At 61.0% G+C, this 22,349-nt stretch overlaps 1 protein-coding gene across 2 annotated transcripts; it reads left to right on the top strand.

The window, feature by feature from the left end:
- Window positions 1-1,565: 1,565 nt before the first annotated feature.
- ATG2A (autophagy related 2A) lies at window positions 1,566-22,014 on the top strand. Of its 2 annotated transcripts, none has more exons than XM_061201988.1 (41): window positions 1,566-1,822; window positions 3,935-4,097; window positions 4,223-4,375; window positions 4,516-4,618; window positions 5,016-5,151; window positions 5,300-5,398; window positions 5,687-5,783; window positions 5,872-6,036; window positions 6,141-6,281; window positions 6,819-7,056; window positions 7,142-7,286; window positions 7,385-7,477; window positions 7,933-8,091; window positions 8,202-8,445; window positions 8,802-8,898; window positions 9,024-9,180; window positions 9,858-10,000; window positions 10,081-10,220; window positions 10,306-10,463; window positions 10,917-11,067; window positions 11,204-11,403; window positions 11,512-11,592; window positions 11,791-11,897; window positions 11,985-12,077; window positions 13,754-13,824; window positions 14,049-14,125; window positions 14,688-14,852; window positions 15,000-15,126; window positions 15,211-15,425; window positions 15,954-16,162; window positions 16,426-16,561; window positions 17,990-18,190; window positions 18,417-18,518; window positions 18,603-18,687; window positions 18,781-18,916; window positions 19,003-19,075; window positions 19,250-19,332; window positions 19,569-19,690; window positions 19,833-19,987; window positions 21,064-21,216; window positions 21,308-22,014. In XM_061201988.1, exons 1-41 carry the CDS (start codon window positions 1,652-1,654, stop codon window positions 21,542-21,544), a joined length of 5,781 nt encoding a protein of 1,926 aa, XP_061057971.1. In that variant the 5' UTR covers window positions 1,566-1,651; the 3' UTR covers window positions 21,545-22,014. The 2 variants fall into 2 exon arrangements, with proteins under 2 accessions (XP_061057971.1, XP_061057970.1); XM_061201987.1 differs by having other exon boundaries at window positions 14,688-14,858.
- Window positions 22,015-22,349: the final 335 nt, after the last annotated feature.

Raw genomic sequence — 22,349 nt, 5'->3', positions numbered from 1 at the left:
TGTTCTTCAGTCCCTTCCAGGTAATGAGCCGTCCCGCCTACTAACCCAACCCCAGGCTAAGGGGGATAAAACAGTCTCACCAACAGGAGCAGTGACTTGCCTGAGGCCACACAGAGCTGCGACTGGAATCCAGATCCCTGACCCTCAGGCCAGGGTGGTTGCCTTTGCTTCCGGCCAACTTTTGGCTTTAGATTGCAGTAGAGTCCATCTCCCTAGTAAGGCTAAAATGGAATTATAATTATAATTACCTGTGGGTATCTCCTAAGTCATCATGATGTAAGGGAGCTTGTGTGACTAAACCTGTAGAGCAGGAGTGGGCAAACTTTTCCTGTAAAGGGCCATAAAATAAATATTTTAGGCTTTGCAGGTTGAGTCTCAAGTACTCAACTCTGCTATAGCAAGAAAGCAGCCCTAGAGAGTACTTAATCAAATGAGCATGGCTGTCTTCTACTAAAACTTTATTTGTGGACACACTGTGAATTTCGTATGATTTTCACGTCATGAAATCATATTCTTCTTTTGATTTTTTCCAACTATTCGAATATGTAAAAACCATTCTTAGGGGGCTTCCCTGGTGGTCCAGTGGATAAGACTCCGCACTCCCAATGCAGGGGGCCCGGGTTCGATCCCTGGTTGGGGAACTAGATCCTGCATGCATGCCACAACTAAGAGTTCGCATGCTGCAACTAAAGAGTCCACGTGCTGCAACTAAAAAGTCCCATGCCACAATGAAGATCCCATGTGCTGCTACCAAGACCCGGGGCAGCCAAAATAAATAAATAAATAAATACATAATTAAAAAAAAAAATTCTTAGCTCAAGGGCTGTGCAAAACAATAAACCTCTGCTCAAGGGGGTTAGAATCCATTCTTTATTGAATTTTAGGATTAGAGATATTAAAAAACATTATTATTATTATTACAGGGAGGGGCTGGAGGCCTGACCAAGTACAGAGAGAAGGGAAGATCAGTTAATCTCCCGTCAAGCATTCCAGGTGAGACCTCCTTCACAGTGGACTCACAGCAACCTTTATAAATCTGTTTCCTTATCTGTAAAATGGTGACAATGATCACCACCTTAGAGGTTGTTGTGGGGGTTGAATGAGATAGCGGAAGGTTAAGCGTTTTGTAAAATGCAAAGGTTTTCACTTAATCGTTTCTAGAGATGCGTACTGGGCTCTCACACTAAGTATGCCTCTGGAAAGCTTTTTACGAAGTTTAATGGGACACTGTCCCTTTAAATCCTCGCCAACTACCTCAAGTACTAGTTGGACGAGTCGGCACATGCGCATTCCTTTGAGGGGCTGGCACCTCAAGCAACAGCCTTCCCGGAGCCCGTAGGAGAGAGGTTAAAGGTCCTCCCACACAGAATTTATACGCAAGCGTAAATTAATATTGGGAGCCCTATATCTTGCAGAGAGCCCAGTCCCTTTTTCGCGCCTGAAGGCTCCGCCCCCGCGACCAATCAGTAGGCCTTGCCCTTTGCAGTGGCCAATGGCAGTGAGCGTGGGGGGCGTGGTCAGGCGGCCGGGGGTGCGGCCTGGCTCTAAGAGAAGCGGCGGGGTGAGCCGGGGGCTCTAGTGAACAGCGCAACCGGACGGGGAACGCCGGCGGGCGGCTAGTGGAGGCGGCCCGGGCCCGGCGGTCTCCGAGATGTCACGATGGCTATGGCCGTGGTCGAACTGTGTGAAAGAGCGGGTCTGCCGCTACTTGCTGCACCACTACTTGGGTCACTTCTTCCAGGAGCACCTCAGCCTGGACCAGCTAAGCCTCGATCTGTACAAGGGCAGCGTTGTCCTGCGGGATATACACCTGGAGATCTGGGTGAGGATCCAGGCCCGAGCCCCGGAAGGGTCTGACTGGGGGGCGCAGCATCCTGAGGCTCCCTGCGAAAGGGTCGAACTAGGGGACCAGGCACCGGAGTGGAGAGGCCTTGGGCGTCCGGCCCTTTCCAGGGGTCAGCTGATCGCCTCCAGAGCCAGAAGCTGGACAGAAGGGGCCCCTGCCTCTACTTCACAGGAGGAGAAACTGAAGCTGGGGAGCAGGATGTCACTTGTCTGGAGAATGCCAGAATTAGTGTATCAAATTGGGGGCCTGAGTTGAGCGTGGTGCCAAGGGGCTAAGGAGAGGGTGAGGAGGAACCTCGGAAACTAGGGGGCTCTGGTGGGACTAGGCCAGGGAAGTGACAGAGTTGGGGCGTACAGCTGGTTAGGGAAGTCTAGCAGGGGTCCAGGGCCCTGCTGTGGGCACCTGTGGGAAAGGTGCCCTGACCTCCTGACCCCACGACCCTGGCTCGGTGGGTGGCGTTCATCTCCGGATATGGATGTCAACAACCGCGTCAGCACCCCTGTTGATCAACACGTTGTGTGACTGCCACTGCTGCCTACTTCCTGCTTTTAGGAGAGTGGGATGGACTGAATGGGTGTTTGGGGAGGAGCTTGGGCATCAGCATCCCCACCTAGAGGAAAGCCCTTGAGGAAAGGAGGAGAGATCTGGCCTTAGGCAGAGAGGAGAGAGATGCTGGGGAAGCGGAGAGGAATAAGCTCTGGGTCAGAGGCCTGCGGCTGGGGGCAGTGAGGAGCTGTGTCTCACGGTTCAGCTGACCTGGGAAGTTGCAAAGGAGCCACCAGTTAGAGGCGCCAGACCAGGGCTGGCACTGGGTCAACCCTCCAGTCCAGAGCAACAGGGGTGGGCATGGGGACAGGGGCTTCTCAGTTTTCTGGGGGAGCAGACAGGGTGCCTGGCCTCAATACAGTCTGGGCAGGAAAAGCTGGGCTTTAGGGTAGACCAGGTCTTCCTGAGCAAATGTGGGGTAGGCGGAGACCCCTGAGCCCAGATTTGGTGGCACCTCTTGCCTGTGAATCCCAGTGCGGGAGACCTTTTCTGACCTCTGACCTCAGCCTCTTAGGCTGGCCCAGACCTCTAGGCTGCCTTTCTATACTTCCACCCGCCCTGCCCTCTGGTTGGGAATTTGAATTGGCTCCTAGCTAGGCTGCTTTCCTGCCTGGCCTCCAGGGAGGAGTTGGGCCCTGCTGGAATGCAAGTGCTTTCCCAATATGCCCGCCCTTCTCCAAGCTGCCAGGCCTGCAGCCCCTCCCTTGCAGACCCCCAAAGAAGCCAAGTGCCTGGGTCTCAGTCTCAGTTCCCATAGTACACTGGGTGACTAGGCTAGTCCCTTCTCTTTAGGCCTCAAGTTTCCCCATCTGTGGATCTGTAGGTGAGGAATTTGCGTGTGATGTCTGTGGGCCTTCTAGCTCTGCCGTGTATTTCATTCATGGATCCAACAAGTGTTTACTAAGGCCCTCTCTGGGTGGCGCCACACAGAGCACCTGGAGTCACACAGAGAAGGCAGGTGGGCTCCTGCCCTCAGGGAGCTCCCAGACTGGTGGGGGGGGCTGCTCCCCTATTTGTAACCAGGGGCTCTAGCCTTGTGCCTCAGAGAGAGTACAGCTACTCCAAGTGTTTGGAGTTGGGGGGCCCCCTCCAGCTCAGGTCAGCCCCCTGCCTGCCTCTCCTGGACACTCCCCTTAAACTCCACGCTCGCCCAGATAAATGTGGGCTGCCGCTGCTCTCTCTGCCAGGCCTTTGCATGTGCTGTGCCCATGCCTGAAACCCTGCCTTCCATCCCCTCTGCCTGGCTCCCTCCTCTTTGTCCTTCAGCTCTCCCCTCCTCTGGTTTGAAAGACTGGGCACATTGGACTGTATGGTAATAGGGCGGGCCAAGAGTAGGGATCCGTGGAGCCAAGAGGAGGAGTCAGTGGAGCCAAGAGTAGGGATCAGTTGAGCCAAGGTAGGATTTTGTAGGTAGCATGTGGACGGACAGGGGGAGCGAGGGTGCTCTCCAAGGTGGAAGAGCCAGGCAAGGAGTGCAGCAGCCAGGGAGACGGCTGGGTTTGGGGCTTCCCTGAGCTGGCTTTGTCTCCTGCCTGCTCCCAGTCTGTGAATGAGGTGCTGGAGTCCATGGAGTCGCCACTGGAGCTGGTGGAAGGCTTCGTGGGCTCTATCGAGGTGGCCGTGCCCTGGGCTGCGCTACTCACCGACCACTGCACCGTGCACGTGTCAGGCCTCCAGCTCACCTTACAGCCCCGCCAGGGCCCGGGTGAGGGCAGAGCAAAGCTGGGGCGGGGGTAGGGGTGGGGGTGGGGGAGCAGGCGGTGCGAGTGGGCCTGGGCACCCAGGAGCTGACTGGGCCTGCTGGCCCTGAGACCCTCTTCCTACCTGCAGGGCCGGGGGCTGCCGACTCACAGAGCTGGGCCTCGTGCATGACCACGAGCATGCAGCTGGCCCAGGAGTGCCTGCGGGATGGGCTGCCCGAGCCCTCTGAGCCACCACAGCCCCTGGAAGGACTGGAGATGTTTGCCCAGACCATTGAGACCGGTGAGCAGGCCCCGCCCAGCCACTGTGCCCCTCCGTGGCCCACAGGGCAAAGGCCTCAGACAGCACCCTGCCGTCTGACAGGGAAACTCTGTCTGGCCCTTGCTGCTCTGCCTGACCTGAGACCCCTCTCCACCCCTCAGTACTGCGAAGGATCAAGGTGACCTTCTTGGATACTGTCGTGAGGGTGGAGCACTCGTCCGGTGATGGGGAGCGTGGTGTGGCAGTGGAAGCCCACGTGCAAAGGTAGGGGCAGGGTGAGCGGGGGGGCTGGCGTGAGGAAGAGGGGGAGTGAGGGGCTGCTGAGTGGCCCTGGCCCCGCCTGCACCCCCAGCCTGGGCTCCTGGGAAGTGTCAGGGCAAGTCTGGGTGGGCCTCGGCTGTGGCCGGGGTAGGGGGCGGCGAACTGTGTTGTCAGCCTGGAGTGGTGTCCCGGGGCCAAGTGGTAGAGGCCCAGGGTAGCTGGGCCCCCGGGATCAGGTGACACGCTGAGGGTCTGAGGAGCAATGGCCGCGGAGGTCCAGGATGGCCTGGCTATGATGGGACGGCTCCGCAGGCCAGGCTTCACTGACCCCAGACTCCTAGAACAGAATGCTGCGTGGGGAGAGGGTGGCCTGGGCAGGAGCTGATCCTACACTCCCCAGACTAGAGTACTGCGATGAGGCAGTGCGAGACCCAAGCCAGGCACCGCCAGTGGATGTGCACCAGCCCCCTGCCTTCCTCCACAAGCTGCTGCAGCTGGCGGGGGTCCGCCTGCACTTCGAGGAGCTCCGCCCACAGGTGGGCCGACTCTGGTCCTCGCAGTCTCTTTCTCCTTCTAATCCCTGTCCTCTCTGGCCCTTGACCCATCTGCCCCTCTCCCTCCCTTCTGACCATCTTTGGCTGCATCTTTTCACCCCCTCCCCTCCCATGTCTTCTTGTCTCCCAGGAAGGACCCCCAGAGCCTCCTTTGCAGATTGGCAGCTGCTCAGGGTGCCTGGAGCTGACAGTGAAATTGAAGCAAAATGAGGCCTTCCCAGGCCCCAAGGTGGGTCTCTAGGCCCCTGGGGAGGAGGGAGTATGCCCCATCTCAGGATCCTCCTCAGCAATGCTGATCTTCCCTGGGACGGAGCGGGGTCGTTGAGTGGGGGAAATTACTGCCTTCTAGGCAAGTGGAGAAACTGAGGCTCAGAGTGGTCAAGTTGGAGCCAGGGTCACACAGCTAGTTGGTGGCAGAGCTTAGCCTGGCCACTGGCGTCCTGCCTCCTCAGGGTGAGGGCACGTGGGTGGCGGCAGTGGCTGGTGTAGGCTCCATGGTTGCTTCCTCCACCCCCAGCTGGAGGTGTGTGGGCAGCTGGGCTCCCTGCACCTGCTCCTGACCCCGCGGCAGCTCCAGCAGCTTCAGGAACTGCTTGGTGCACTGAGCCTTGCAGGTGAGGCCTCTGGGCGGTCCAGGGAGTGGGATGGCTGGGAAGGCACCGGCCAGACTGGACTGACACAAGGAAGTGTCCTCCCCTGTAGACCCCGAGGGCCTGGTCGACAAGCTGAACAAGAGCCGCCCACTAGGTGCTGAAGATCTGTGGCTGATTGAACAGGACCTGAATCAGCAGCTGCAGGCGGGGACTGTAGCTGAGCCCCCCAGCTCAGACCCCCTTTCGAACCCCCTTGTCAACTTGGAGAGCACTGGTGGGTGTGGAGCCAGAGCCAGCAATTGGCGGGGTGTCTACTGTGGGCGCAGGAGTCAGGGGGCTGAGCCTGGCTGTCTCTGACCCCCTTCCTCTGGCCCACAGACCTCTTCTTCTCCATGGCGGGCCTCACAAGCAGTGTGGCCTCAGCCCTGTCTGAGCTCTCCCTCTCCGATGTAGACCTGGGCACCTCTGTGCACAGCAACATGGCCTCCCGCCGGCTCTCTGCTCAGGGCCCCCCAACCGGTGAGTCCTCCAGCGGCAGGAAGAGCTGGAAGAAGGCTTGGCGCCGGTGTCATCTTTGCTACGTGCATGTGGGAGGCCTCCAGCGCTGCCTGGAGGTCCACCGTTGGTGACTTGGTTCCGTGGGAACGCTCAGGGGAGGTGGCGATGCGATGGACAGAACCTGGGTTTCGGAGTTAGTGACCTTGGGCCAAGCACTTAAACTCAGTTTCCCCTTCCATAAAAAAGGGATAAGATCTGACCCTGCCAGGCTGTACGTTTGGGCTGATGTTTATTGAGAGATCGCATGTGTCAGGTACTAAGTAAGTGCTTCGTCACCTCCAGTTCTTCCAGCTTCCTTGAGCGGGTTGAACTGAGCGTGGACTCAGTGTCTGGCATAATAAGGCTTCACGTCACCCGTGCCTGGCCAAGCCCCTGGCCAGAGTCACGATCCAACTAGGCCAGGGCTTCTCCTGGCCCCTAGCCCAGTGTCTGACTGTCACTTTACCTGGGATGCCCATGAGCTCTGGGGAGCCTCTGGTGAAGCCTTTGTCCTCTCAGGCAAGACAGCCCCTGCACCCCCCTTGAACACCCTGCGCCCCGACTCGCTGCTGAAGATGACCTTGGGGGGTGTGACCCTGACCTTGCTTCAGACATCTGCCCCGTCTTCCGGACCACCTGACCTCACCACCCACTTTTTTGCGGAGTTCGATGCCACCAAGGATGGGTCCTTCGGCTCCCATGACTTCTACCATCTCCGACCGCGCTTCCAGAGGGCCTGTCCCTGTAGCCATGTCCGGTACAAGCCCAAGGCGGGCCTGAACTAGAGGGGACTCCCTGAGCCCCTGAAGCGCACCTTCTGAGGCCCAGCTTCTTCCCCATAGGCTAACGGGTGCCGCTGTACAGCTTTCCTGGGAGCTGAGGACAAGTAGGGGCCGGCGGATCACCAGCACGGAAGTGCACTTCGGGCAGCTGGAGGTGCTGGAGTGTCTATGGCCCAGGGGCACTTCGGAGCCTGAGTACACAGAGGTGAGGGCTGAGAGCCAGTGTGTGCACGGCGGGGCCTAGAGGTGAGGGTGGGCTTGGGGGCTCGGCCTGACCCTGTCGTCTTCCATGTCCCGCCCCAGGTCCTGAGCTTCCCCAGCAGCCTGCGATCCCAGGCCTCGGCTCAGCCTCGTGCTCACCTGCACCACACGCAGACCCTGCGCCGGCTGCCCAAGGTAACCCACCCTGCTCCAGGCCCAGGGGCCCTTGGCTGTTTCCCATGGTGTATTGCCCCCCACCGGCCTCCCCTGGTGCCTCCCTGCTCCCACCCTCCACCCCCTTACCTGTGCTCAAACCAGAGGATACCTCCCCATCCGGAGCCCTTGAGTACTTCCGGGCCATAGACGTGCCATTCTCTTAGCCCCTCTCCTGGCTCATCTTGGCAAACCCCTGCCAGCCTCCAGGGCTGGGGGTGGTAAGTATTGGGTGGTTTCCGTTAAACGAGCATGGTCGTCTGCCCTGAGCAGGCGGTGAAGGTCTCCCCGTCCCCTCCTGGGTTCCTCACCCAAGCTCTTCTCCTCACAGCTTGGGAGGGCTCTGTGTCCTTTCTGTTTTCGCTCAAGGGGAACCCTGCCCATCCTGCCCTCGCCCACCCCACAGCCCTCACTGACCTGAGCACCCTCACCCTCAGAGCCGGCCCCGGCGCCCAACTGCCTGCCATTGTCACTCAGAACTGGCCCTGGACCTGGCCGACTTCCAGGCAGATGTGGAGCTGGGGGCCCTGGACCGGCTCGCTGCCCTGCTGCACCAGGCCACCACACCCCCTCCCGAGCAGCCGGCTGGCCTGCTGGTAAGATGCGCAGCCAGGGAGGAGAGCAGGGCGTGGGCCCTCTGGCTCTCGGCCACAGTTGGGTGGGGGCGGGGGGGCCAGCAGCAGCTCTGACTGCCCTCCTCCCACAGACAGAGCCCCCGCCAGCAGCTGAGCAGCATGCAGTGGTGCGGCTCTCGGCACCCCGCGCCACGCTGCAGCTGCGCTTCCCCATTGCTGACCTGCGGCCTGAGCGGGACCCCTGGGTGGGCGGGGCCGTGCGGGCCGAGCAGCTGCGCCTGGAGCTGACTGAGCCCCAGTTCCGGTCAGAGCTGAGCAGTGGGCCTGGCCCCCCAGCCCCCACCCGCCTGGAACTCACCTGCTCCGACCTCCATGGTAAGAGCCCCCCCAGGAGACAACCCCTTGGGCAGGGGGCTCAGGCCTCTAGGAGAGGTGGGCTTGGGGCCACGGAAGGGGCTGGGTCATGATGGGGGCAGACCCTGGTCCAGACCTCATCTGCCTCGTGAGGCACCAGCACTGCATATCCCTGGGCTCCTCTGGGCAGCGGGCAGAGTGGGCCGTTTATCCCCGGGCCGCTGCAGACTGTGGGTGCGAGGGAGGGCACAGGTCTGTACACAATAAAACACAGTTGTCATGGGGGGGCTCCAGGCCCCCACTGACCCACCTGGCATTGAGGAAGAAATGGGGAAAGGTGGCAGTGACAACCCCCCGCCCCTCCCCATCCCCTCCAGTCACCTACGAAGATGGAGAGAAGCCACCTGTCCCCTGTGTGCGGGTCTCCAAAGCCCTGGATCCCAAGAGCCCTGGGCACAAGTACTTCCTGCCCCAGTAAGTTGGGGCTCTGGGAGGAGCAGACAGGAGAGGAGGGCTTTGCTACTGAGGGCAGTGGGAGGCCACTTGGGACCAGGGGCCGGGGGGCCCTGCAGGCCAGTGACAGGCCTATGCCCTGGCAGGGTAGTGGTGACCCTGAATCCCCAGCTCAGCGCACAGTGGGAAGTGATCCCGGAGAAGGGAGAGGAGCTGGAGTTGTCGGCCGAGAATCTGTGCGAGCTTCGGGAGCCTGAGCCCTCACCCTTCTCCTCCAAAAGGACCATGTACGAGACGGAAGAGGTGAGGTACAAGGCCTTTTGGGTCTCACGGGAGCCACTTGGTGGCTCTGGATTAGGGGGACAAAACCACATGGGGCACCAGAAAATGTGAACCAGCACCAGTGAGAATTTCATTTCTTCCATTGTCTGTGGTCAGTGGGGAGTCTCAGGGGGCCCAAGAGTGAAGGCAGCGCCTAAGGGACATGGGCCCTCGGTGGGGAAGATCATGACTCCGTCCCATCAGCCATTTATCATCAGGGTACATTTGGGCCTCAGGATCCTCTTCTCTGAAGGTGATGAGGGTTGAGTGGGAGGTAGTTAGGGGCCTGGCCTCTGGGCCAAACGACCTGGGTTCGAATCCAGCCTCTGCCACTCAGTGGCTGTGTCATCTGGGGAAGCTGTCTAACCTCTTGGAGAGTTACCTACAGATGAGTTTCCTCACCTGGAAAGTGGGTATAATGACCTGTCTCATGGGCCTGTCATGAGGATAAAGGGGTTAACATAAACGAGGCCCTTGGAGCAGGGTTTGCATGCAGTCAGCGCCTCAGACAAGATGGCTGTCATACATCCCAGCAGAGAAGGGCTCATGTGAATGAATGAATGAATGATAGGAGTTCAGGAAGCAGACCTGGGTCTGATTCTAAGGCCGGCAGCAGGCCCTGACATCTATCGCATCCCCTTCCCTGCTACCCCACCTAGATGGTGATTCCTGGAGACCCTGAGGAAATGAGGACCTTTCAGAGCCGGGCCCTGGCGCTGTCCCGCTGCAGCCTGGAAGTGGTCCTGCCCGGCGCCCACATCTTCCTGCCCAGCAAGGAGGTCTACGAGAGCCTCTACAACAGGTGGTGACGTGGGCAGGGCAGGGGGTGGCAAGGGGCTGGGCCGGGCCTCCCTCACCGCCGTGGTCCAACTGCCCTCTCAGGATCAACAACGACCTGCTCATGTGGGAGCCCGCGGACCTGCTTCCCACCCCTGCCCCTGCCACTCGCCCCACTGGCTTCCCAGATGCCTCGGGCTTCTGGCACGACAGCTTCAAGATGTGCAAGTCTGCCTTCAGGCTGGGTAGGAGGGGTGCCCTGGTGGGGCCCTGGGGCCGGGGCAGCCCTCCCAAGTCTCCTTCCCACTCGGCTCCTTGCTCTCCTCCCAGACTCGGACTCGGACGACGAGGACACCCACTTCTCAGTGGGGGCATCAGGCACCCCCCAGCGCCTTGCCCCTGAGTCCCAGAGCCCTCACTCCCAGAGTACCTTCTCTACACTAGTGACAGTGCTAAAGGGTCGGATCACGGCCCACTGTGAGACCAAGGTGAGCACAGCCCAGGGGAGATGAGCCCCTGACTCCAGAGCCCCCACTGGCAGGAGAACAAGGCCGGTGTGAGCAGCTCCAAGTGGGGAACGTGGGAGGCAGAGGCCCCACCGGGGGCCGAGCGTGGCCTGTCCAGCCAGTAGCACCCACCCGCCTCCCACTGACCCACCCATGCCACCCCACCCATCCCATCACGCCCCGTCAGCCACTTACTAGCACCTGCTATAGGTACGGTACCATGCCAGGGGTCCGAATGGACACCATGTGATGCTCGGAGGTAGGCAGGGCAGGGATGACCCTTCCCCTCGGGCAAAAGAGAAGGCGCTGCTCCGGACCTCCGGCGCTCTGGGTAGAGGCTGGAGCCGATCCCAGCCAGGCCCGGGCTCCGAGAGGCGTCCTCACCCCTGGGGCGTGGAGGCTGCTGAGTGAGGCCGAGCCACATGCTGCCTGCAGGACGAGCGCGGGAAGCGGCTGGAGGCCACGCACGGGGAGCTGGTGCTGGACATGGAACAAGGCACCGTCTTCAGCGTCTCCCAGTACCGAGGCCAGCCGGGACTCGGCTACTTCTGCCTGGAAGCTGAAAAGGCGACACTCTACCACCGAGGTGTGAGGGCTGGGGGCCAGTTGCCATGGGGTCTCTAGGGTACGTGGGCAGGGGTGGTCTTTCAGGAGGGACGTGTGCCCTGGGTGGAGTGGGTGAACGGCCGGCTTGGCAGGGGGCTCACCAGATGCCTCCTCAGCGGCTGTGGATGACTACCTGCTGCCCAGTCGCCTGGAGCTGCCCACCTTTGCTCCTCCGGCCCAGCTGGCCCGAACCATCTACCCGTCGGAGGAAGGGATGACTGAGCAAGGAGGCTTGGGCCGCAAAGGCCAGGGCCGGGGCCCCCACATGCTGTCCACCGCGGTGCGCATCCAACTGGACCCTCACAGGAACGTCAAGGTACAGCCGCGCCTGCTTCTGGCCCACCTGTTTGGCCCGGGCCACTGCCTCCCTGGTGCCTGGAGGGCTGGGCTGCCGCCATGCTGACTGTGCCCTGCCTGCCCCCAGGAGTTCCTGGTGACACTGCGGCTGCACAGAGCCACCCTGCGCCACTACATGGCCCTGCCAGAACAGAGCTGGCACTCTCAGGTGAGGGAGGGTAGCGTGGGGGGTGTGGGCTGGGCCAGAGCTGACCTTGGACTGGAGCTGACTTCTGGGTGGAGCCCCTGGGCAAGGGTGTGACAGACAGCTGATGGGCAGCAACTGGGGAGCTGTGCTGCGGTTGAGGGGATTGAGGAAGAAAGAGGCCCCCTCCTCCCCCTGTCCCTTTCACTCTGGCCCCCAAAGCTGTTGGAGTTCTTAGATGTCCTGGATGACCCAGTGCTGGGCTACCTGCCTCCAACGGTCATTACCATCCTACATGTACACCTGTTCTCCTGTGCCGTGGACTACAGGTACCCAGGCTCAGGGGGCTGGGGGCCGGGGGCTGGGGCCCCTGTGTAAGGAGCCTGCCCCAACCCAAATGTGACCCACCCCTCCAGGCCCCTCTACCTCCCCGTACGTGTCCTTGTCACTGCTGAGACCTTCACCCTCTCCAGCAACATCGTCATGGACACCTCTACCTTCCTGCTCAGGTATGCAGCTCCCCCCCGCCGAGCTCCCCATCCATCCCACCCCAAGTTGGCTGCAGCTGCCACTCCCCCAGGGTCCTGTGTACCTGCTATACATCCTCAGGCCAGTCTGAGCCTTTCTGGACATTTAGGTGATCCCTCCCCGGGGAACAAGATTGAGTTTCACCTTCCCAGAGTCAGTCAGACCTTCAAATCAGAGCCTTAAAGGTGTTGGAGCTCTCTGACCTGATCATCTCCCTTCTGGTGGTTGTCCTCAGGATAGAAGGATAAGAAAGGTAGAATATAATGCCTCTGTAGTATAATTTAAAATAGTCAAAACTTGTAAACAACTTAAATGCCCCCAAATTGTGACCTCAGTCAGTAAATGTGGCCCACTCAACCATTAAAGTCAAATTTAAGAATAACATTGAAAAATATGGGGAAATGCCATAGTACAATATTTATATATAGATATAAAACTATATATATATTTTTTATTTTTTTTAAGATTTTTGGGGGTGTGTTTTATGCATCTCTGTGTGGCTTCATAGAAAAGACAGGATGGAGATGTACAGTTGTCCCTTGGTATCCCACAGGGGATTGGTTCCAGGACCCCTCGTGGATACCAAAATCCAGGGGCGCTCAAGTCACATATAAAAGGGTGCAATATTTGCGTATAACCCATGCACATCCTTCCATATACTTTTTTTTTTAATTTATTTATCTTATTTATTTATTTTTGGCTGCGTTGGGTCTTCGTTGCTGCACACGGGCTTTCTCTAGTTGTGGCGAGCAGGGGGCTACTCTTTGTGGTGTGCTTCTCATGGCAGTGGCTTCTTTTGTTGCGGAGCACGGGCTCTAGGTGCACGGGCTTCGTTAGTTGTGGCACGGGGGCTTAGTAGTTGTGGCTTACGGGCTCTAGAGTGCAGGCTCAGTAGTTGTGGCGCACGGGCTTAGTTGCTCCGCGGCATGTGGGATCTTCCTGGACCAGGGCTCGAACCCGTGTTCGCTGCATTGGCAGGCGGATTCTTAACCACTGTGCCAGCAGGGAAGCCCCTCCCATATACTTTAAATCGCCTCTAGATTGCTTAATAATACCCAACACAATGTATGTGCTATGTCAGTGGTTGCCAGCGCATGACAAATTCAAGTTTTGCTTTTGGGAACTTTCTGGATTTTTAAAAAAATATTTTTGATCCGCGGTTGGTTGAATCCTCAGAAGCAGCACCTGCAGATATGGAAGGCTGACCGTATAAGGTCCTTTTCTCAGAATTTGGGATTAGCTATATTTTTTAAATATTTGAAAGGAGCTTATGTTAGGTTGCCATTAAAATAAGGACTTATTTTAAAAGAACAATGCAGGCTGTAGGGGGAAAACAAGACATTTCCCTCCCAGGGCTGCTATGAGGCCCAGGTGAGGTGGAGAAGCTGGAAGTTTTTGGAGAAAGAGAAATGCTGCCCGGTTGCCTCGAGTGCCTGTTATCTGGGCCTGTGGTACAAGACTCCAGGCCCAGTCTCCCCCCCTGTACAGACAAGGACACCGAGGCCAGGGAAGACCCAGCACTAGTTTCTTGTGGGCTTGGGACCCCCTGTTGGTGCCCCCTCTGCCTGTCTCTATGAGCGAGCCCCACCCCTGCCAGCTCCTTCGGAGCTGCTGCCTGCAGCGGCTCCCGGCCCTTCTCAGCCCCGTTCCCCCCCAGGTTCATCCTCGACGACTCCGCCTTGTACCTGTCCAACAAGTGTGAGATGGAGACCCTGGATCTGCGGCGAGGTGGGCAGGGCCTGGACTGGGCTCCCTCCCCTCTGAGGGGCTGTGGCCCCCGGCCATACCCAGAGCAGCCCGCTGTCCTCACCCAGCTGCTGGCCAGGTTCTCAGCGCCCACGCACATGTGCACGCACACAAGGGCTGCACCCAGATAAACCCTAGATTCTCCCAGCGGGGCCAGGGGCTGGGTAGGAGGAGGCAACGGGAGCCTCTCCTGCCTTCTGCCTCAGATTATGTCTGTGTCTTGGACGTTGACCTTCTGGAGCTCGTGATCAAAACCTGGAAGGGGAGCACTGAGGACAAACTGGTGAGTGTGGCTGTCGCCCAGGGTCCCCCAGAGCCAGAGCAGGTACCAGGGCAAGGGAGCCTTCGGGGGATCACTTTTCCCCACGCACCGTCTCTTTGTTTCTGCTCCCTGGGCCTGGGCTCAGGTCCCAGTCACTGACAGCCCTTCCCTGTGGTTATTGGCCCTCCTGGGAAGGGCCAGACCTTTGGTGGACATCCCTCCATATGAACCCTGCCAGCAGAGGGCAGCTGTAGCCACGAAAAAGCAGGGCCTCAGGAGTCAGCCTTTCTGGGTCCCCAGTTTCCTTATCTGTAAAAGGGAGATCCCAGGCCCCGCCTCACTGGGCTGAGGTGAGGGACTCGGGAGACTGGGGGCTCAAAGTCCTTCGCACGGGAGTGCACTCTTGCTTCCCCAGGCGGCCCTGGGCGAAGCCCCTTTTACTCTCTAGGCTCAGTTTGCCCATGTGTTCAAAGGGTAGTTGGCTGACCGCCCCAGGCTGACCGCCCCAGGGGAGACCTGGCCCAGTCCTGTCTAAGTCCGGTGGGGCTAGACCCCGGGCTGATACCCGCCCCCAACCCCGCAGAGCCAGCCACTCTTCGAGCTGCGCTGCTCCAACAATGTGATGCACGTGCATAGCTGTGCTGACTCCTGCGCCCTGCTGGTCAACCTGCTCCAGTACGTGATGAGTGAGGGCGACCTGCACCCCCCTCCCCGGCCCCCCAGCCCCACAGAGATCGCCGGCCAGAAGGTACAGGTGAGGCCTGGCCGTACAGGCCAGCAGAGCTCTGCCCAGCCCCCTCCCCGCCATGGCCCCCAGGGACCCGGTGATGGGGGAGCCCTGGGGCCCCCCCTCCCTCCTGACATGCATTCACCAGTCCTCCCCTGCCTGGCCCAGCTCTCGGAGAGCCCTGCCTCCCTGCCCTCATGCCCCCCAGTGGAGACGGCCCTCATCAACCAGCGGGACCTGACCGACGCCCTCCTGGACACCGAGCGCGGCCTGCGGGAGCTGGCCCAGGCTTCAGGTGGGCTCAGGATGCTGGGGCCAGCAGACACAGTCAGACACCCACATCGGGCATCCCCTAAACTGGCCTCTTTCTCCCCCACAGGGAGCCCCTTCTTTCAGGCCTCTCCAGTGTCGGTCTACCTATTCCCAGGCGAACGGAGTGGGGCCCAGCCCCCCTCGCCCCTGGTTGGGGCCCCCACTGGCAGCTTGGGGTCCCACTCAGAGGCCAAAGAAGAGGAGAAGGAAGAGGAGGGGGATGGAGACACTCTGGACAGCGATGAGTTTTGCATCCTTGACGCTCCTGGCCTGGGCATATTGGTGTGTGGTGGGCAGGCTGGGCAGGGGCCTGGAAGAGGGTGGCTCAGTTCTAGGCCCTTCTAGAGCTCCCACTGTGAGAGAGGCAGGAGGTGGTCAGTATCAGTGGGGAAGTGGGGTTGGGTCCCTGGGGAGGCAGCCCTCACTCTGGGCTTTGAAGGAGTTGACGGATTTCCAGAGGAAGTGACAAGGCGTGGAGTCCTGGGCAGAGGGACTGGGGCGTTCAAGAGCAGGGAGGGGCAGGAGCAGGGCAGTTAGCGGGAGGGTGAGGAGAGCCACTTGGCTGCAACGGTGCTGGCCTCCTGGCCCCCAAGTGCCAGTGGGAATCATGTCCGAACTCACTGTCACGTGCAAGCAAGACCTGACAGGGCTGGCAGGAGCAAGGGGCACTCAGGCGCCTCGGGATAACTGCCCGTGAGAATCATCTTTTGTGAAAAAGGGGAGAGAGATGTGAGGATGAGGGAAAAACAGGTGGCCTGGGCTGGGGAAAGCTTCTGTGCCCTATATGTTCACTTGGCCTCCTCCCTGCAGCCCCAAGATGGGGAGCCCGTGGTGACACAGCTGCATCCAGACCCCATCATAGTGCAGGACGGGCACTTCTCACAGCCGCTGGGCAGCACGGACCTGCTGCGGGCACCTGCCCACTTCCCAGTGCCCAGCAGTCGTGTGGTGCTGCGTGAGGTCTCCCTTGTCTGGCACCTCTATGGGGGCCGAGACTTTGGCCCCCATCCCGGACACAGGTGAGAAGGAGAGGGCGCAGGTGGCAGCTGTGGCAGTGGGGCCCCCAGGAGATGAGGCCCGGGCTGGGGTCCAGTTCTGACCCTCAGCAGCTGGTAACCTTGAACCAGATCCTCACCTTCTGGCCTTAACTCTTCCTCTTCCCTTGCCCCGCCTACCTCCCAGGAGAGAGTCTCTTGCCCCGGGCTGAAAGTCCTGCTCTGATGGGAGGGAATGAGGAAAGGGGCTTCCCCTGAGTCAGCTTGTCCCTTGTTCCTCTTCCCAGGGCAAGAGCAGGCCTCACAGGCCCCAGGAGCTCCCCTTCTCGCTGCTCCGGCCCCAACCGGCCCCAGAACTCCTGGCGTGCGCAGGGGGGCAGTGGCAGGCAGCACCATGTCCTCATGGAGATCCAGCTCAGCAAGGTGAGGCCAGCCGGGGTGGGGCACCGGGACAGGCCCTCCTGTCCCTGCTGCTCAGCTAGCACTCAGCCATGGGGACTCCTGTGGGCCCCTGGTCCTGCTGCCATGCTGTTCCAGATGCTGGATGTAGCGATGAGCAAAGCAGACGGAAACCCTGCCTTCCTGTCCCTTGTATCATAGTGGAGGGAGCCCAGTAAGACTATATGTACAGACGCTCAAATGTGATAAATGCTCAGGGAACGTAAACAGAGAGGGGGCACAGGGAGTGCTGGGGAGGGCCGGAAAGCCCTCGTGAAAATGTGCCGTTTTGCACAAAGATGTGAGGCCACGGTAAGCCAGGGAGAGGTTTTCAGGCAGAGGGCACAGCGTGAAGGCCGCAAGCTGGGAGCATCCCTTGCGTGTTCCAGGAGCAGCAAGGAGGCCAGCGAGACTGCCTCTGAGCAGGGAGGAGAGCAGTAGGAGACGAGGCCAGAGATCCAACCCACACCAGGCCGCGTAAGGCCCTGTAGACCACGGATGGTTTTGGTTTTTACTAGAGGGACGGTGGAAAGAACCACAGGCTGGGCTGCTGGACTGAATGTGCATGAGGGAGAGAGCAGGCCGGGCTGACCTGAGAACTTGTGCAGGTCAAGTGCTGCTTACTGAGAGTGAGCCCGCACAGACCCACTCCCTGAGCTGGTAAGGGCGCTTGTGCTGAGAGAACTCAGGGGGATGTGCTTCAGAGTGGTGGCCGGGGCTCCTCGGACACCCGACGGGCCGGGGAGCCAGTGCCAGTGCCGGGTGAGGGGGAGACAAGGCTGGGGCGAGGACCCGCCGGTGAGGGAGGCTTTGACCTGTCACGGGCAGGAGAGAGGCCAGTGTACCCCAGGTCAAGGGCAAGGGCCGAGGGTGGGCTTTGGAGGGAGACGCACGGCCTCGCCAGGCCACAGTGAGGAGTTTGCAGGGCGCCAGGTGGGTGGGCGAACGCTTTACAAAGATCCCTCTGGGTGGGTGGAGAGAGGCTGGAGGGGACGAGCAGGGGGGCCGGGCAGGGGATGGGTGACAAGGCAGCTCCGAGACCAGGTGCAGCTGTGGCGGTGACAGAAGTGCGGAGGGATTGGAGAGATGTTCTGAGGAAGCAAAACTGACAGCCGTGGTGATAGAGAGATTGCAGGGGGAGGACCGAACCAATGTTTGCACTTAGGGTGATAGGGGGACAGGTGCCACTCGGGTGACGGGAAGGCTGGGAGATTGGGGGCAGGTGGATTGTCGGGAGGCAGTCGAGTTCATTGTGGCCGTGGGGAGTCTGAAGTGCCTGTGGCACAGCTGTGTGGAGGTGTCCAGGTGGCAGCCGCTGTGGGACTGAGATTGGGCTGGGAGAGGAGGGGCCTGGGGTGAGCCCCCTTCCCTGTCCAGCCCTGCCTGCCGCTCAGGCCCCCGTCCACCCCGCAGGTAAGCTTCCAGCATGAAGTGTACCCGGCAGAGCCAGGCCCCGTAGCCCCCGGCAAGGAGCTGGAGGAGCAGCCGCTGTCCCGCCAGGTGTTCATTGTACAGGAGCTCGAGGTCCGAGACCGGCTGGCCTCCTCCCAGATCAACAAATTCCTGTACTTACACACGAGTGAGCGGATGCCACGGCGCACCCACTCCAACATGGTACAGGCCGCCCGCACGGTCCACCCTGAGCAGGGCACACACGCATGCTCGCGTGCGCACACGTGCATGTACACATACATCCCCCGGTTGTTTGCGAGCCTGGGAGGGGGGCGGGGCTCAGGTGGGCTTAGCTGAGGGAACAGCATGTGCAGGACCAACTGGGGGAGCAGTGGGGGGCGGGGGCCTGAGGCCCAGGGGGTGCCCAGAGCTCACCCTCTGCCTGCAGCTCAAGATCAAAGCGCTGCACGTGGCCCCCATGACCAACCTGGGTGGGCCCGAGTGCTGTCTCCGCGTCTCACTGCTGCCCCTGCGGCTCAACGTGGATCAGGTGAGTGGGCTGCGTGGGGGCAGAGCCTGAGGTGAGCCCACTGCCTCCAGGCCTCGGAATCTGACCTGCTCCTTCCCCCGGCAGGATGCTCTGCTCTTCCTCAGGGATTTCTTCACCAGCCTGGCGGCCAGCATCAACCCTGTGGTCCCGGCGGAGACCTCCACTGAAGGTGAGCAGCTGGGCAGGGAGGGGAGGGTCCGGGCCTCCTGCCTCACAGCCATGCCTGGGCCCATCCCTGGTCTGTCCCCCGCCTCTCCTCCAGCTCACCCTGAGACCCCAGTCCAGCCCAGCAGCCCCCAGGAAGGGCAACCCGAGGGTGTGGAGACCACCAGCTCCCAGGAGGCCGCAGGCGGGAGACACGGCGCCTCCCCTGCTGGGCAGCAGCCCGTCTACTTCAGGTAGGGCCTTGGGCTGGGGGCCCCGGGCCAGGCTGCAGGGGGTCAGGCCAGTGACCACAGAACCCCTTTCCCCACTCCCCACCCAGGGAGTTCCGCTTCACGTCCGAGGTGCCCATCTGGCTGGATTACCACGGCAAGCACGTCACCATGGACCAGGTGGTAAGCGGGGCTGTCAGGTCCCCATTCTGCCCAGGTGTGGCCTGCTCTTTGGAGGCCAGGGGGCCAGGGCTGTGTCCAGGCACCATCGCCTACTGTCAGCCTCTAGTGGCTCCTGTGAGCTGGGCGGGTCCCTGGGTCCCATCACGTAAACTCCAACCCCTCCTCCCTCCCCAGGGCACTTTCGCAGGCCTCCTCATAGGCCTGGCCCAGCTCAACTGCTCCGAGCTGAAGCTAAAGCGGCTGTGTTGCCGGCATGGGTGAGCCTCCAGACCTCTCTCAGGGCCCTTTCTCTGTTCCTGACTGTGGTCTTGGCCAAGACATCACCCCTCTGGGACCTCAGTTTGTGCTCTGTGAAATGGCCACAGTCAATCCCTCCGTACAGGGCTGGGTGGAGCCGTGGGGAGTGTTGGGGTGCCTTGGGTCCTCCTGGCCCTGTGACCCCTCAGCGTGTGGCTCTGCCCCACCCCACCCTCCTCTTCTCTCCCCTTCCTAGGCTCCTGGGTGTGGACAAGGTGCTGGGCTATGCTCTCAACGAGTGGCTGCAGGACATCCGAAAGAACCAGTTGCCTGGCTTGCTGGGGGGCGTGGGCCCCATGCACTCTGTTGTCCAGCTCTGTGAGTATCTGATTTTGGGGGCTCTTGAAAATGCCATACTCTTGGGCAGCCTAGAAGCCACTGTTGGGAATAGGTGGAAGAGTTCCCACAGCAGGGTAGGTGGGGGCAGCCTTGGGCATCTCTGACCACCCCGTCCCCCCAGTCCAAGGGTTCCGGGACCTGCTGTGGCTGCCCATCGAGCAGTACAGGAAGGATGGGCGCCTCATGCGGGGGCTGCAGCGGGGGGCTGCCTCCTTTGGCTCATCCACAGCTTCAGCCGCCTTAGAACTCAGCAACCGGCTGGTGCAGGCTATCCAGGTGAGTGGGGCCCCAGCATCCAGGCCATGCAGGGCAGGGCGGGTCTGCTCCATGGCGCCCAATTCCATCCCCAAAGCTCTACTGAGGGTAGGCCTTCTGGGAATGTGGTATCTTTTGAGGAACAGTCACGGAGAAAAGAGGCCGAGTGACTGGCTTGGGGCCCACCGCGGCTCCCATGTGGGAGGGTGAGTGCCCCCAGGCTTTAGAGCCCACTGGGTCTCTGGTCATGGCTGTGTCCTGAAGGGGAGGGAAGGGGGGTGGCTCTGTTTACCGACAAAGAAACTGAGGCTCAGAGACTGGCCCTGGGTCATTCAGGCCTCACGCTCTGCCAGGCCCAGACGGGAAGCCAGGGGGTTATCCTGTGAGCAGTTGCAGTTGAGTGCCCTGGGTTCTGGAGTAGAGGGCCCGACAGGCAGGTGTGTGTGGTCAGTCCTAGGAGGTGAAGGTGTTTGTGGCCAGTCCTCGGAGGTGAGGAGTGAGCTTGCAGATGCACTGGGGGTTGGGGGCAGGGTCTCTAGAGAGGAGGCTGGAGGGATAAGCAGGCATCTGAGGGCCACCCCCAGGGCATTAAGCTGGGGTGTAGCACAGCCAGGTGAGGAGGTTGGCGGGGGGGGGGGGGGGAGTGACACTGGGGGCGAGAGAACAGAGGAGCCAGCGGACAGAGGGTCACACTGAGTCATGGCTTAGTGATCTGTGGGGATGGGTCAGGGGAACCCAGGCTTCTGCCAAGGCCGCCCCTGGAGCTGGCAAGGAGCAGGAGGGGGAAGGCCGTGCGCTGAGCTCAGGCGCATCTGTGGCACCCCACAGATGGGCAGGGTGCCGGGTGTGGTGGTCAACAGGAGAGGGGTGGGTGTGGGTCCAGAGGACATTAGGAGAGTCCCCTCAGGAGGCATGCAGTCCACCTGCAGCCCCCTGACCTGGGTGGTGGTAGGAGCTTGGCAGGACCCCAGGAGCAGCACAGTGAAGCATGGATGCGGGGGAGGCAGGGTTTGGGGGGGTGGGCTCCCGTGGGCTCCCACCCAGTCGTGGGTGCTTAGGCCCCCTCTCCTCATCTGGTGCCCGCCGTGCTCCCCCAGGCCACAGCCGAGACGGTGTATGACATCCTGTCCCCCGCAGCGCCCATCTCGCGCTCCCTGCAGGACAAGCGCTCTGTGCGAAGGCTGCAGAAGGGCCAGCAGCCGGCCGACCTTCGGGAGGGCGTGGCCAAGGCCTACGACACAGTTCGGGAGGTAACGAGGCCCAGCCCTGCTCCCATTCGTCCCACGTCCTCCCCCCCGCCCCTCCCCCACAGACCCCGGCACTGACCCCCAACCTCCACAGGGCATCCTGGACACAGCTCAGACCATCTGCGAGGTGGCGTCTCGGGGCCATGAACAGAAGGGGCTGACAGGCGCTGTGGGGGGCGTGATCCGCCAGCTGCCCCCAACGGTGGTGAAGCCCCTCATCCTAGCCACAGAGGCCACGTCCAACCTACTGGGGGGGATGCGCAACCAGATCCTCCCTGATGCACACAAGGACCACGCTCTCAAGTGGCGTTTGGACGAGGCCCGGGACTGAGCCCCGGGCACCCGGGACCCCAGGGCGCTGCCTGCCCACCCCGCCTGGCCAGCCCAGTGGCACTTGCTCCCGCACCTCCCGAGAGCTGGGGCCCACAGCTGGATGGGCCAGGCCTTCAGGGGATGGACCGGGAAGGACCCTGATTGGCCTACCCACTGCCAGTCGCCGTGAGAGTGGAGCCTCCCTGCCTGGGCCCTCGGCCCTGCCTCTGCACTTTTCCTCTGGAGAGAAAGGACGCTGCCCCCACCATCACCCGGGCCCACACTGCTGCCTTGTTCCAGGGTGGAGGCTCTCGGACCCTCCATCCTTGTTCCAGGGTGGAGGCTCTCGGATCAACCAAGTGTCTTTCTGTGTCTCGGGGGGAGATGGGGGAATGGACACCTTGTGGTTCAATGTATTTTTAAGTTCCTTGCGTGTGTGGGTCAGTGTCTGCATGCAGTGGAATAAACTGCCCACCGCCAGCCCCCTCATCCTGTGTACCTGCACTGCCTCAGCCTCAGCCTTGACCCGCCCCATCCCCGTCTCTGCACCCAGCACCTCCCCTGTCACCACCAGAGGTTGCCACACCCTCTCCGCCCACTCAGCAGGTTAACAGTCCACCACCACCCTACCCACCGCCCCTGGCCTAACCCAGTCACCTGCCCACCTCTGCGCTCCTTCCCTTGGCTCCCCTGCCGCTACGCCGGGGGCTCCTCGCCACTCTCCCGGGGGACCACCACCCTGGCCCCACTTCTGGCGTGGCAGGCACGGAGTGGAGAGGGGAGGAGGACTGGTCCTTAGAGTCCACCTCACCCAGACCACGTTT

This window comes from Eubalaena glacialis, chromosome 10 (genome assembly GCF_028564815.1).
Source record: "Eubalaena glacialis isolate mEubGla1 chromosome 10, mEubGla1.1.hap2.+ XY, whole genome shotgun sequence".
NCBI lineage: Eukaryota > Metazoa > Chordata > Mammalia > Artiodactyla > Balaenidae > Eubalaena > Eubalaena glacialis.
This window is presented reverse-complemented; position numbering and strand designations above follow the sequence as displayed.

Excerpts from the sequence above, each read along its gene's own strand:
- ATG2A (XM_061201987.1), top strand. The coding sequence starts at position 1,652 with ATGTCACGATGGCTATGGCCGTGGTCGAACTGTGTGAAAGAGCGGGTC. Across the intron at positions 11,898-11,984 it reads TCCTGTGCCGTGGACTACAG|GCCCCTCTACCTCCCCGTAC; the intron begins GTACCCAGGCTC and ends CCACCCCTCCAG. Across the intron at positions 13,825-14,048 it reads GACCCTGGATCTGCGGCGAG|ATTATGTCTGTGTCTTGGAC; the intron begins GTGGGCAGGGCC and ends CTTCTGCCTCAG.